This window comes from Xenopus tropicalis, chromosome 2, assembly GCF_000004195.4.
Source record: "Xenopus tropicalis strain Nigerian chromosome 2, UCB_Xtro_10.0, whole genome shotgun sequence".
Lineage (NCBI taxonomy): Eukaryota > Metazoa > Chordata > Amphibia > Anura > Pipidae > Xenopus > Xenopus tropicalis.
This window is the reverse complement of record NC_030678.2, coordinates 10293446-10308020: the sequence shown is the minus strand read 5'-3', so window position 1 is coordinate 10308020 and position 14575 is coordinate 10293446. Positions and strand designations below refer to the sequence as shown.

Below are 14575 nucleotides of genomic sequence, written 5' to 3'. Positions count from 1 at the left end.
GAAGCCCAATTAGTGACGAAAAAAACGATATATAATTTCCCTAGTTTCGTGGAGGTTTTCCTACCAAAAAACATTGTTAAAGTGAATGAGTACAAAATGCTTAAAAAACGTCTGGCACTGGGGGGAACCGAAATGACGAATTCGGCTGGCACTTAAAGGGTTAACCATTAAATAAACCCAATAGGGCTGTTCTGCCCCCAATAAGGGGTAATGATATCTTAGTTGGGATCAAGTACAGGTACTGTTTTATTATTACAGAGAAAAGGGAATCACTTAACCATTAAATAAACCCAATAGGGCTGTTCTGCCCCAATAAGGGGTAATTATATCTTAGTTGGGATCAAGTACAGGTACTGTTTTATTATTACAGAGAAAAGGGAATCATTTAACCATGAAATAAACCCAATAGGGCTGTTCTGCCCCAATAAGGGGTAATTATATCTTAGTTGGGATCAAGTACAGGTACTGTTTTATTATTACAGAGAAAAGGGAATCATTTAACCATTAAATAAACCCAATAGGACTGTTCTGCCCCCAATAAGGGGTAATTATATCTTAGTTGGGATCAAGTACAGGTACTGTTTTATTATTACAGAGAAAAGGGAATCATTTAACCATTAAATAAACCCAATAGGGCTGTTCTGCCCCCAATAAGGGGTAATTATATCTTAGTTGGGATCAAGTACAGGTACTGTTTTATTATTACAGAGAAAAGGGAATCATTTAACCATTAAATAAACCCAATAGGGCTGTTCTGCCCCAATAAGGGGTAATTATATCTTAGTTGGGATCAAGTACAGGTACTGTTTTATTATTACAGAGAAAAGGGAATCATTTAACCATTAAATAAACCCAATAGGGCTGTTCTGCCCCCAATAAGGGGTAATTATATCTTAGTTGGGATCAAGTACAGGTACTGTTTTATTATTACAGAGAAAAGGGAATCATTTAACCATTAAATAAACCCAATAGGGCTGTTCTGCCCCAATAAGGGGTAATTATATCTTAGTTGGGATCAAGTACAGGTACTGTTTTATTATTACAGAGAAAGGGGAATCATTTAACCATTAAATAAACACAATAGTGCTGTTCTGCCCCCAATAAGGGGTAATTATATCTTAGTTGGGATCAAGTACAGGTACTGTTTTATTACTAAATAGAAAAAGGAAATCCGTTTTAAAATTCTGAATTATTTGATTAAAATGGAGTCTATGGGAGACAGACTTTCCTTAATTCAGAGCTTTCTGGATAATGGGTTTCTGGATAAGGGATCCCATACCTGTACCTTGTTATAATAAACAGAAATATTTAATTAAATTCTACATTTATTTACAGCTCTTCCTGTCCATCGGGGCAAGTGGTCTCCTTGCGTTGCATAAGTAAGTGTTACAATATAAACTCACATTTATAATACTTTGTTTTCTAATTTTATATAAGGAAGAATAAAATATAGACATTGAAAGGTTCGAAGGAGATGCATCATTTATTCTAAATAACATTTTCAGTCATCAGACTAATTGCCAGACTTAATCTGCCCAATAAGGGCAATGACGAGATTAGTCACCTGCTTACATCCTCACTTCTCCCACTATACTGACTGATACTAATTGAAGTGATTCATTTGATTTCTGTGAGCTGGATCTGACTTTCTCCCAGGGGGGGAGTAGATTTATTTTGGATAGCTTTGATTTCTAACTTGTAGGTGACTGTTCAAATCTTATTGCTGATTGGTTGTTATGGGCAACATCACCGGAGATATTTATCTCCAATCTTATTAAACACGCCCCATAGTGTCTCTTGGGGAAGTGTCCATAAATCCTAATTTTGGTAGCCCCGTCTGGCCTTATTCTGGGAAGCAAAGACTTATTGGGCCTGATTCACTAAAGTGCGATAAAATGTGCGCTATTTTTAGCGTGCGCTATAAATTTTACAGCGTCTTAATTTTGGCGATTTTTTCCCCTGATTCACTATAAGTATACTTGCGCTTTATTACGCGCGATATTGCATGCGTTATTTAACTCGCGAAGACTATTTCAATGCGGTATTTGCCGGTACATGCCCTAAATTACGCACGCGAATAGTCGCCGCATATGAATGGTAGCATAGAAATAGTATATAAAAATTGTCGCCGCATATAAATGGTGTATATAAATATTAGCCACATATAAATGGTAGTATATAAATAGTAGCATATAAATAGTAGCATATAAATGGTAGCATATAAATAGTAGCATATAAATAGTAGCATATAAATAGTAGCATATAAATGGTAGTATATAAATAGTAGCATATAAATAGTAGCATATAAATGGTAGCATATAAATAGTAGATGCTTATAAATAGTAGCCACTAGTGATGAGCAAATGTGTTCTGGTTTCTTTAGTGAAAAATTAGCAAATCTTTCGAAAGATCCACGAAACGGCAAAAATGTTGTGCGGGCAAAAAAATTGTTGCCCGTGACTATTATTTTTTGACGCTTGTATACATTTTTGGATGTGCGTTGAATTTTTGCGTGGCGAATTTTTTCATGCGTTTTGCCATTGGCGGATTGTTTTGCGAAACGCATGAAAAAATCCGCCGCGAAAAATTTCAACGCACGTCCAAAAATTCGCTGCGAATCCATGCCTGGCGAAACATTTCATCACTTGTAGCCAAATATAAATAGTTGCGCAAATGAACGCACGCCATGTTAGCCATACACGCCAATACTTGCGGAAAATTACTGTATTAAAAATGAACATTTCGCTGCAAACTGGCGGCTGCGTCACTCTAGGGGAAACACATACTTGAATAAATAACACTGTAAGTCCATATTTTATTGCAAAAAAAACATTTACTGTACTTTTCTATAATTTTTCGCCTGCAGTAGGTGTTAATTTTCGCATAGCCGAATGCGATATTTAGCGCGCAAAAGTTATAGTGAATCATGCGATCGTATTCTTTTCAGCGCGGAAATTAACACATGCAGTAAAACTAGCGCGAGAAATACCATATGCGAAAATGGTGATTTATCGCACACGATAATACTATGGTGAATCGCGCGCAAATTATCGTGTCTTTTTTACCGCAAAAAAGCGTGCAATAATTTTTATCGCACTTTAGTGAATCAGGCCCATTGTATGTTGTTATAGGTCAACATTAAGCTACATGGGAAAAGGATCTAGAAGGAATATCTAGAAGGGATCTTATGATGCTGTAAAGCTTTAATGATAAACCCAACATCTTTTCACTTTTCAATGGTAGTAGGTGAAAGGTCTGAATAAATTTGATAAGGATGGCTATGGAACTCACACTAATTGGCGTTCCTCGCTGTTGTTAAGCCTGAGATTTGTGTCTGGTAAAAAAGAAGGTGCAATATAATGTCCCTAGATGGGTCCTCTGCTCATTGTGGGTGAAGGACCCGATGGACCCTATCCATTTCCAGCCTTTAGACAGAGATATCAGGAACAAGTTATTAATGATAAATTTACATTCATTCACCTTAATTCCCTTAGGTTGCGGTGTGTCGTATAACAGTGCAGCAAGCCTTATAGAAGCAGGAGCTAATGCTGCCTCGGGAAACTGGCCGTGGCAAGTTGGTCTACTGTATAAAACAGGACTTTTATGCGGCGGGTCCATCATTTCCCCCAAGTGGATAGTGACAGCAGCTCATTGTGTATATGGGTAAGTTGGTGCAGTTAAGTCATCATTGTCATTTCTTGTTTTGAGGTGTGGATATTGTTGTTTGCCTTAGTTTTATCTGTACTCTGGTTTCTAACTTTATAGTACTTATTAAAACATAACGTGTTGAAACATGTCTGCTCTAAGGAGTATCATATACCCAGTTTAAAATACAAAGATATCAGACGTTACCTTTACCTTTATGGGCAGTATAAATTGAATGTTTGAATGTTTGATGTAACATTGTGTAGGTGCAAGACAGTGGGGGTTCCTAGGTTAGGGCAGCCTCCCTGTATGATGGGGTTCCTGATGGGTACTTTACTATGTACATTAGGTTATGATTAGTGATGAGCGAATCTGTCTTGTTTTGCTTTGCCAAAAAATTTGCGAATCTTTCAAAAGATTCACGAATCGGAGAAAATTTCGCATGGGAAAAAAAAATTGGCGCACGCGACTATTCTTTTGACACCCGCGACTATTCTTGCAGCAAATTTTGGACGCGCGACTATTCTTTTGATGCACGACTATTCTTGCGCCAATTTTTGGATGCGCGACTATTCTTTTGATGCACGACTATTCTTGCGCCAATTTTTGGATGCGCGACTATTCTTTTGATGCATGACTATTCTTGCGCCAATTTTTGGACACATGCCTACTCTTTTGACGCCCGCGACTGTTCTTGAGACAAATTTTGGACGCGCAACTATTCTTTTGACACCCATGACTGTTCTTGCGATCATTTTTGGACATATATCAGTATTAATGCCCCATTAGCAGCCAATATTGAAGTAGAAAGGGCTTGGGGAGGAAAATTTTGCTTATTATAACATATTGATATTGATTATTTTTTATTTTTAAAAAATTAGAGAATTGAGCATCTCACACTTTTACTGTTTCCCTGTTAGATCTCGTTCAAATGCTTCTGAATGGAAGGTTTTCGCTGGGGCTCTGACCCTGCCAAGTTACTCTGATGCCAATGGCTATTCTGTAGAGAGGATCATTGTGTTCCCTGGTTATAATTCTTCTGATAATGATAACGATATCGCCCTAATGAAACTGACAAATGAAATAACATTTAGCTGTAAGTACCAGTAACGACATGAAAAAATACCCATTTGCTTGTTAAGCCTCTTTAAAAACCATTTACACTTTGGGCTTTTTAAAATATAAAAAAAAAAAGTATTAGGGCTGTATCAAACTTTTTTTTTTCTGGTTGGGAATAACAGTCACCATACCAGAGATGTTGTTCAGAATATCTTATCCTAGCTACAATAATCTGCCTGCACAATACTCAAAATGGCAAAAAAATACAGGAAGCAATTAGGGACACATTTCCTCAGATCTCACACTCACATCTCTACAGTTTTCACGCTTGTGCACTAAAGGAACTGGAAAAGAGGCTCAACACCCTCTGTTATTTATACTCTGCTACTAATGCCAGTTAGGAGCAGAGTATAGCTGTAGTAGTTGTAGTTAATGTTCACCCAGCTATACTTTAAAATATTATCAAGGTGGAGTAGGGTTGCCACCTTTATAAAAAACTTTTACTAGCCAGTGGTGGTAGGGAACAAAAGGGGCGGACCTATTATGGAAAAGGGGCAGGTCTATGATGTAAAGGGGATGGGGTTATGACTTGCAATGGGCAGATGGCAGGATATGGAGCGATCCTGGAGAAAAAAAAAGGTACGTTTGGGGTGGATATTTTATGCCATTATTATTGTGGTGTAACTCAAGTCAATGGGATAAAATTAGAAGTCAATTAAATCCCCATGATGAAAAAAAATAAATTATCTTTGAATTTTCAAGCAACCGCTGTTTTTTAAGTTGTAATTTCATGTGGAAAATGCTCTCTATTATAAAGCATGTTAATATAGCGGCACCCATATACAGGTATAGGACCCATTATCCAGAATGCTCGGGACCAAGGGTGTTCCGGATAAGGGGTCTTTCCGTAATTTGGATCTCCATACCTTAAGTCTGCTAAAAAATCAATAAAACATTAATTAACCCCAATAGGATTGTTTTGCATCCAATAAGGATTATTTATACTTAGTTGGGATCAATTACAAGGTACAGGTATAGGACCCGTTATCCAGAATGCTCGGGACCAAGGGTATTCCAGATAAGGGGTCTTTCCGTAATTTGGATCTCTATACCTTAAGTCTACTAAAAAATCAATAAAACATGAATTTACCCCAATAGGATTGTTTTGCATCCAATAAGGATTAATTATATCTTAGTTGGGATCAAGTACAGGTACTGTTTTATTATTACAGAGAAAAGGGAATCATTTAACCATGAAATAAACCCAATAGGGCTGTTCTGCCCCCATTAAGGGGTAATTATATCTTAGTTGGGATCAAGTACAGGTACTGTTTTATTATTACAGAGAAAAGGGAATCATTTAACCATTAAATAAACCCAATAGGGCTGTTCTGCCCCAATAAGGGGTAATTATATCTTAGTTGGGATCAAGTACAGGTACTGTTTTATTATTACAGAGAAAAGGGAATCATTTAACCATTAAATAAACCCAATAGGGCTGTTCTGCCCCCAATAAGGGGTAATTATATCTTAGTTGGGATCAAGTACAGGTACTGTTTTATTACTACAGAGAAAAAGTAAATCAGTTTTAAAATTCTGACTTATTTGATTAAAATGGAGTCTATGGGAGACGGGCTTTCCGTAATTCGGAGCTTTCTGGATAACGGGTTTCCGGATAAGGGGTCCGATACCTGTACTGTTTTATTACTACAGAGAAAAAGTAAATCAGTTTTAAAATTCTGACTTATTTGATTAAAATGGAGTCTATGGGAGACGGGCTTTCCGTAATTCGGAGCTTTCTGGATAACGGGTTTCCGGATAAGGGGTCCGATACCTGTAGTAGAACTGCCATACGGTCACCTAACAACATATGTATTTCAGAGTCTAGTGCAAAGGGCAACACTTTCCAATATGATCATTCATTTATTGTAAACAATGGCATAGCAGAAGTTTTAGCATGTTTTGGTAGCAATGCCCTGACACTAGTCCCATGTATGTACAATACAAGCTTACAACTAACAGCTGTGGGGGATGTTACATGGGGAGGTGGTCACTTTGCCTCGTGTGGGATTCCTGCAAGGAAGGCAATAAGGAACTCTCAGGATATGATATATACACTCCAGTGGAACTATAAGACTTGAAACAGAAAGTTCTGCTATTTCCAAGGCGGGGGGGTCATGACTCTTTCTACAGAATGGAAGGCTATACATCTGCTCAACCCATGGACCACTGGATCCTTCCACTGCGGGGGTTCAGGGTGGCTAGGCTGTAGTGTAGCATAAGATGGCAAGGTTTTTCCACTTTATTACTATGTCATCATTATCTGTGACTCAGGAAATGCTGACATTTCATACCAGAAAAAGAAAATGAAAACAATCTTATTTTTTCAGATACCACCCAGCCGGTGTGCTTACCCAATGCCGGAATGTTCTGGGAGGCCGGCACACAATGCTGGATATCTGGTTGGGGTACCACCTCTCAAGGAGGTAAGAAAAGGTCCAAGATTAAGGTTTTAGAATAGTACTCTGCTGCAAACATCACTTAATTATGAACAAATCTTTTCAAATAGTCTACTGCTGTTTATAGATAAAGTGGTTAGATAGATATATTGATGTCCAATATCTGTCAGGTCACACACACAGAAATTCCATCTAGGTGGCCCTTTTGGCCATCATGATTTGTTCCAAGTGTCCTGTAGTTCCAGTTTCTTTTACTTGCTGTCTTCTTTCCTGGCCGTGATAGTCAAAATGAGGGGGGCTGGGCACTAAGGGGCAATCATAGAGAAACCCCCCGTGTGAGTTAAGGTACTCACTTGGGAACTTGGGGACAAAAATCTTGTTACTTAGTTAAGGTATTTTTCCATGAGCTTTCCCTAAAAGCTGCAAAACTTTTTCTTATTTGGGAAAGCCTGCTCAGGAAAAACATCTTAAATACATATCAGTGTCCATAAGGAAATCAGAGAAAGGAGAAAAATCCAGCAGCAGATGTTGGACAGATATAATATATAGTGATGAGTGAATTTTTTCACCAGGCGTGGATTCCCAGCAAAACAGTGACATTTTCTGTGAAACTGCAGCAAGAAACTGGTGTGAACATTGTTTTCATGTTGCCGAGAAAAAATGTTGCAGAGGAAAAAAAACTTGGCGCAAAATCAAACTGCCCATTGACTTCAATGCATTTTACACATTTTCCTGCAGTTTTGTGAATTTTTCGGCAAAGCAAAATGGGACAGATTCGTTCAGCACCACTAATAAATAAATGTAAATAATATGTTTCCATTTCTGACCCTTTAAAACATCATGTTAGGGGCTACCCTTCAATTTTCCTGCTACAGGAACATCAACTGTTATAAATGACATATTTGAAGTGCAGGTATAGGACCCATTATCCAGAATGCTCGGGACCAAGGGTATTCCGGATAAAAGGTCTTTCCGTAATTTGGATCTCCGTACCTTAAGTCTACTAAAAAATCGATAAAACATTAATCAAATCCAATAAGATTGTTTTGCCTCCAATGAGGATTATTTATATCTTAGTTGGGATCAAGTACAGGTACTGTTTTATTATTACAGAGAAAAGGGAATCATTTAACCATGAAATAAACCCAATAGGGCTGTTCTGCCCCCAATAAGGGGTAATTATATCTTAGTTGGGATCAAGTACAGGTACTGTTTTATTATTACAGAGAAAAGGGAATCATTTAACCATGAAATAAACCCAATAGGGCTGTTCTGCCCCCAATAAGGGGTAATTATATCTTAGTTGGGATCAAGTACAGGTACTGTTTTATTATTACAGAGAAAAAGGAAATCAGTTTTAAAATTCTAAATTATTTGATTAAAATGGAGTCTATGGGAGACAGGCTTTCCGTAATTCAGAGCTTTCTGGATAATGGGTTTCCGGGTAAGGGATCCCATACCTGTACATCAATATATATAGAAGAAAGCAGAAAAAAACGGTGGAGACTCTATAGAGAAAAATGCTCTACCAGACCAGTCGTAGCCAAATCTGCATTCATCTACCCTCTTCCCACCCAAAATAAACATTGCCAACTCATTGCAGCACATATCATTACCTACCCTTTTAGATATGGGTAATTGCCTAACTGGAAACAAACTAATGAAATTATGAAGAAGTCTAAATTCCAAATAATGTTGCAGAACTAGAAAAGTTGTATTTTATGTTTAGTAGTTCACCTGTTGTATGGTCAGTTATACTATATAATAAATGTATGTTTCCCTCTACATATGGAAGCCAACGTGGGCATTTTGATGTGGGCAATGAGCTTTCTATAGATAATGTTGTGTCTGTGTTACAAATGAGTTGTAGACACAGTATGTTTGGTTCTTGTGAAGTAGATAGTTAGATTCCCAGTGCAAAGATTTATTAGGGATGAGCGAAATTGTTCGCCAGGCATGGATTTGCTGCGAAAGTCTGTATTTGGCCTTTGAAATTGGCCAAGAAAAAATTTGGTAAGTGAGGAAAAAGTTGCGGTTGTGTCAAAAAAGCACGGAAGTATTGGCTACTTTGATGTTAACTTGTTTTTTTTTTCTTTACATTTTATTTCTAGGGAACATTTCTACGATTCTCAAGTATTCTGCGGTACAATTGGTTTCCTCAAACGCATGCAATCAGCCTAATGTATATAACGGGAGCATTACATCTTCTATGCTATGTGCCGATGATCTCCATCATTTAGATTCTTGCCAGGTAATCTCTACTACCTGCAAAATATTGAGCCTCATTTACAAAGAGCGGTGACATTAATGTGTAGACGTTGTGGTCAGGGCCGCCGCTCCCTATAAGCAGAGTACTCAGTCTGCACAGGGCACTAACTCCCAGGGGGGCACCATCCCAGCTGCTCAAAAAAATTGTTTTTATATATTATAACATACCCCCCAACACTGTCCCGCCGGTTTTTATAGCGCATCCCGCTGTCCGGGATAACTCAATCAATGTATGGGGGCAATTGGGGGCACTTATTATGGGGGCATTGTCTATGGGGGCTATTGGGGCACTTACTATGGGGGCATTGTCTATGGGGGGTATTGGGGGCACTGTGTGTGGGGCCCCTATAGTAGGTGTTTTTTTTTTATTATTTTATTTTTACTTCCGTAATATTTGGGGGAGGGGGCACAAAAGTACATTTCTGCTTAGGGCACCCATTTGGCCAGCAGCGGCCCTGGTTGTGGTGCTGCATTCATCTATTTCCCGGACCATTTAATTTTTTCTCTAAAAGGAGCACCCGACCTGGGGGGAAAAGTTAGCAATTATTAACCTAGTGGCACCCAACAAATAAGTTTAACCACACTGTAAGTACAGGGTTCCATTTGCGCTAAACTAAAATGGATTCTAAATGATCTGTTTTGATTTCATAGGGGGACAGCGGGGGACCTTTAGTAACCAAAACAAATGGCACTTGGTGGCTTGTTGGTGACACCAGCTGGGGGATCGGATGTGCCCGACCCAATAAACCTGGTGTATATGGGAATATGACAATATTTGTGGAATGGATATATTTACAAATGAAGGTAAGGAACACTGATTTTTACACTTTCCATCTCAATCTGTTATGCCTACAATATCCCTTTAGAACCTTTCCTTTCAATGCATTCATAACATCACATATAACTTTAGCAGCAATGGGACATATCAGTCAATGCGATCCTCTGGATCCTAGTATATTGCGGCTTCAGAAGACATTTATTGACTTGGGGTGTATGGAAGGAGGACCATAACAATGCAATTACAATGTGTTCCTGTATTTAATCTCTTCCTTGTAAACCTGTGAATCAAAGAATAGCATTTCTTTAATACATGGAAAACCAGACATGACTGCACAAAATGGCATATAAAGGGACAATGTTTAATCCTATTGCAGTCCCTCTGATATATATAAAAAATTAATAGACTTGATTATTGATATTCCTATTGCTGCTATGGAATAACAATGTTGGTTGATATAAAACGGTTTGTTGAAGGTAAATGCCTTGGGTAAGCACAGCCAACCTCTTTTGGAACAAAAAAATAAGTACAATTAGGCTATGCCCACCAAGTCCCAGCCCCACCAAGATAAATGTTCAGACATGTCGGCTATCTACTTGAAACCCCACCCACTTTATAGTAGGCCCCGCCCAATTGGGTGTCCATTCACAGGTCTGACAATTAAGGGGCACATTTGGCAATGGAAATAGAGAAAAGCACAAAGGACATATTATACTGTGTAACCGTCCGACCCATGGGCCTCCAGTTGTACTTCAACCTCTACTTACATCTCCCATTGCAGGAAGCTCCCTTTCTCTTGCCCCAGCCCTGGTATCTCCCTGGTATCTCCAGAGTTTTCTGATAATGAATCATGATAATATCTCTACCCAGATCAAGGAGATTTAAAAGCAAATTTAACAAGGGCAATCATCATCATCATCATTTATTTTTATAGTAAATTATCCTTTATGAGACACAACCTTACTCTTAAGCGAGAGCTTTCAATATAGCAGATTTGCCAATAATAAATCCCAAGACTATACATACATATATATAATGACTTCTTTGTATGGCCCAACAACATCAATTTTTATCTTTTGCAGATTTACAGCTGATCAGAGATCCCCATGTGATGAATCAGAATGAGAACCTACGATAATACAAGAACACAGCTGATTATTGATATTCCTATTGCTGCTAGAATAACAATGTTGTTTGATATAAAATGATGATATTGGAAGGTAAATGCCTTGGATATACACAGCCTATCTCTTTTGAAATAAACAATAAGTACATGTTGGCACACCCCCAAGTACCGGCCAAGACAAATATATGCACTATCTACCTGATTCTCACCCTCTTTATGGTATGCTCTTCTCAATTGGGTGCCTATTTGGGTGCCCCAGGACAAGTTTTATTGTATAATATATAACTATCCAACCCATGGGCCTCCAGTTGTTCTTCAACCTCCACTCACATCTCCCAGCATTGCAGGACAGCTCCCTTTCCCTTACTCCAGCCCTGGCAATGAAGGATCATGTGTAGTGATGAGTGAATCTGTCCCGTTTGGCTTCACCCTAAAAATTGCGAAATGGTAAGAAAATCCGCAAAACGCGATTTTGTTGCGCGATTTTTTTTGACGCCCGCGTCTTTTTTGGTCTGCGTTCTTTTTTTTTTATTGTTGCCCGCACTTTTTCAATACAACCGTACCCTTTTTTTTTACGCACAGTGAATTTTCACGGATGTTTCGCAAAACCATGCCTGGCGAAATCGCTAATCATGGGGGCTCTACACTGTAACATTAATGCTAGAGGCTACCAGAATATTACAGTTTATTTTGCGCAAATTTATATCACCCTTGCATTTGCACGTGGTTCTTTTTTCCAAAGAATGGGTCACATTTTGACATTTTATAAAGCTTTAATGGACAATTGTACTGTTTTTAAATTTACTACTTTACTACTCAACCCCTTGAAATGCCATGACTGAATGTTCTGTTGAATCTAAAGGTGGAGCATTAATTTTGATAGACAGTAATAGCAGTATCTAAGATAATAAGTGTACACCAGGGGTCCCCAACCTTTCTTATCCGTGAGCCACAGTCAAATGTAAAAAGACTTGGAGAGCAACACAAGCACCATAATAGTTCATGGAGGAGCCAAATAAGGGCTGTGATTGGCTATTAGGGGCCTCTATGCACCCTATCAGCTTACAGGGGCTTTATTTGGTAGGAAATCTTGTTTTTATTCAACCAAAACTTGCCCCCAAGTCAGGAATTCAAAAATAACTCCCTGGTTTGGGGGCACTGAGAGCAACATCCAAGGGGTTGGGGAGCAACATGTTACCCCTGAGCCACTGGTTGGGGATCACTGGTGTACACTATACTAGTATTCAACATGGTCCTCACTGATACAATCCCATTTTAATGGTAGAAAGCAAATTTGTCCCGTTTCGCTTTGGTGAAAAATTAGTGAAACGGGCAAAAAATAGTAAAAAAGGCTTTATTTGACATGACCACGCCCAGTTTGAAGTGAAACTTTTTTTGTCGCACACAACTTTTTTTTAAGTGACCGCGCCTATTTTTTTTTTTTTTGACACTTGACAATTTTTTTCGCTGCAAATTTTTGAAGAAATTTCAGAAATTCGATGCGAATCCATGCCTTGCAAAAAATGCACTCATCACTAGCAGAAGGATATTGGGTGGTTTTCCCCTACAGTTATATATAGTAAGGTAGCTTTTGGAGGTGGGTGGATGGTGCCAAAAGCCTAGAATAGCGAAGAGAGAGCACCCTACTTCCTCAAGGATTATATAGTGGGGGGACAGGTTGGTGAAGCTGAACACCCTGTAACACCGTGTACTGATTAATATAAGTAGCGACTGTTTGGAGAGCTGTGATAGGCTGCAATGTGCCTGAGGGTAAAGCTGTTCCTGAGTTCGTTTGTTACACCGGGACATTTATGGGCTTATTTATCAGTTTTCAAGTTTGTAATTTTTTAGAGTGTTTTTCTACTTTGAATAAACTCACAATTTAAAAAAAAACAAAAAACCTAATGTTTATTTATTAAAAAAATCAAAATCCAAAATAACACAATTGTGTGCACAGTCTCTATCTCTTGGAAACTATCAGGGGTGGTCAGGTTCTGTCCCACAATGACAAGTCTCTTGGCCTGTCTGTCTGACTCCTATCCCTGATCTACTCACTGCCAGGATGGCCATAGCACCTCCTCTTAATTCAGCCTAAATGTCTTTTCTGCAGGAAGATGCAAAAGGAAACACCTTTTAAACATAAGAACATTGAAATAACAGGAATTACTTTCCACCCCCAGTGTTGCACCCCCGTGTATTCTGATACCTACTGGGAGCTGCTATCTTGCTCCCTTCCCATTGTTCTGCTGATCGGCTGCTGGGGGAGGGGGGGGATATCACTCCAACTTGCAGCGCAGCAGTAAAGTGTGCCTGAGTCTGAGCTTTCAGCCAGCGCTAAACATTAGAACTGCTTTCAGCTAACCTATTGTTTCTCCTACTCCCATGTAACTGGAGGAGTCCCAAGCCGGACTTGGATTTCTTACTATTGAGTGCTATTCTGATACCTACTGGGAGCTGCTATCTTGCTCCCTTCCCATTGTTCTGCTGATCGGCTGCTGGGGGAGGGGGGGGATATCACTCCAACTTGCAGCGCAGCAGTAAAGTGTGCCTGAGTCTGAGCTTTCAGCCAGCGCTAAACATTAGAACTGCTTTCAGCTAACCTATTGTTTCTCCTACTCCCATGTAACTGGAGGAGTCCCAAGCCGGACTTGGATTTCTTACTATTGAGTGCTATTCTGATACCTACTGGGAGCTGCTATCTTGCTCCCTTCCCATTGTTCTGCTGATCGGCTGCTGGGGGAGGGGTGGGATATCACTCCAACTTGCAGCGCAGCAGTAAAGTGTGCCTGAGTCTGAGCTTTCAGCCAGCGCTAAACATTAGAACTGCTTTCAGCTAACCTATTGTTTCTCCTACTCCCATGTAACTGGAGGAGTCCCAAGCCGGACTTGGATTTCTTACTATTGAGTGCTATTCTGATACCTACCGGGGGCTGCTATCTTGCTCCCTTCCCATTGTTCTGCTGATCAGCTGCTGGGGGGGAGGGGGCGGGGGGATATCACTCCAACTTGCAGCGCAGCAGTAAAGTGTGCCTGAGTCTGAGCTTTCAGCCAGTGCTACACATTAGAACTGCTTTCAGCTAACCTATTGTTTCTCCTACTCCCATGTAACTGGAGGAGTCCCAAGCCGGACTTGGATTTCTTACTATTGAGTGCTATTCTGATACCTACTGGGGGCTGCTATCTTGCTCCCTTCCCATTGTTCTGCTGATCAGCTGCTGGGGGTGAGGGGGGGGGGATATC

At 39.4% G+C, this 14575-nt stretch overlaps 1 protein-coding gene across 1 annotated transcript in view; it reads left to right on the top strand.

Annotated features, from left to right (window-relative positions):
* Positions 1 to 11379, top strand: part of LOC116408581 (transmembrane protease serine 2-like) — a 29893-nt gene extending 18514 nt beyond the window's left edge. Inside the window, exons 5-8 of the mRNA XM_031896178.1 lie at positions 4566 to 4741; positions 9275 to 9414; positions 10083 to 10235; positions 11292 to 11379. Of these exons, the coding sequence (XP_031752038.1) occupies positions 4566 to 4741; positions 9275 to 9414; positions 10083 to 10235; positions 11292 to 11303 (481 nt within the window). The 3' untranslated portion in view covers positions 11304 to 11379. The remainder of the gene's footprint in view (positions 1 to 4565; positions 4742 to 9274; positions 9415 to 10082; positions 10236 to 11291) is intronic.
* Positions 11380 to 14575: the final 3196 nt, after the last annotated feature.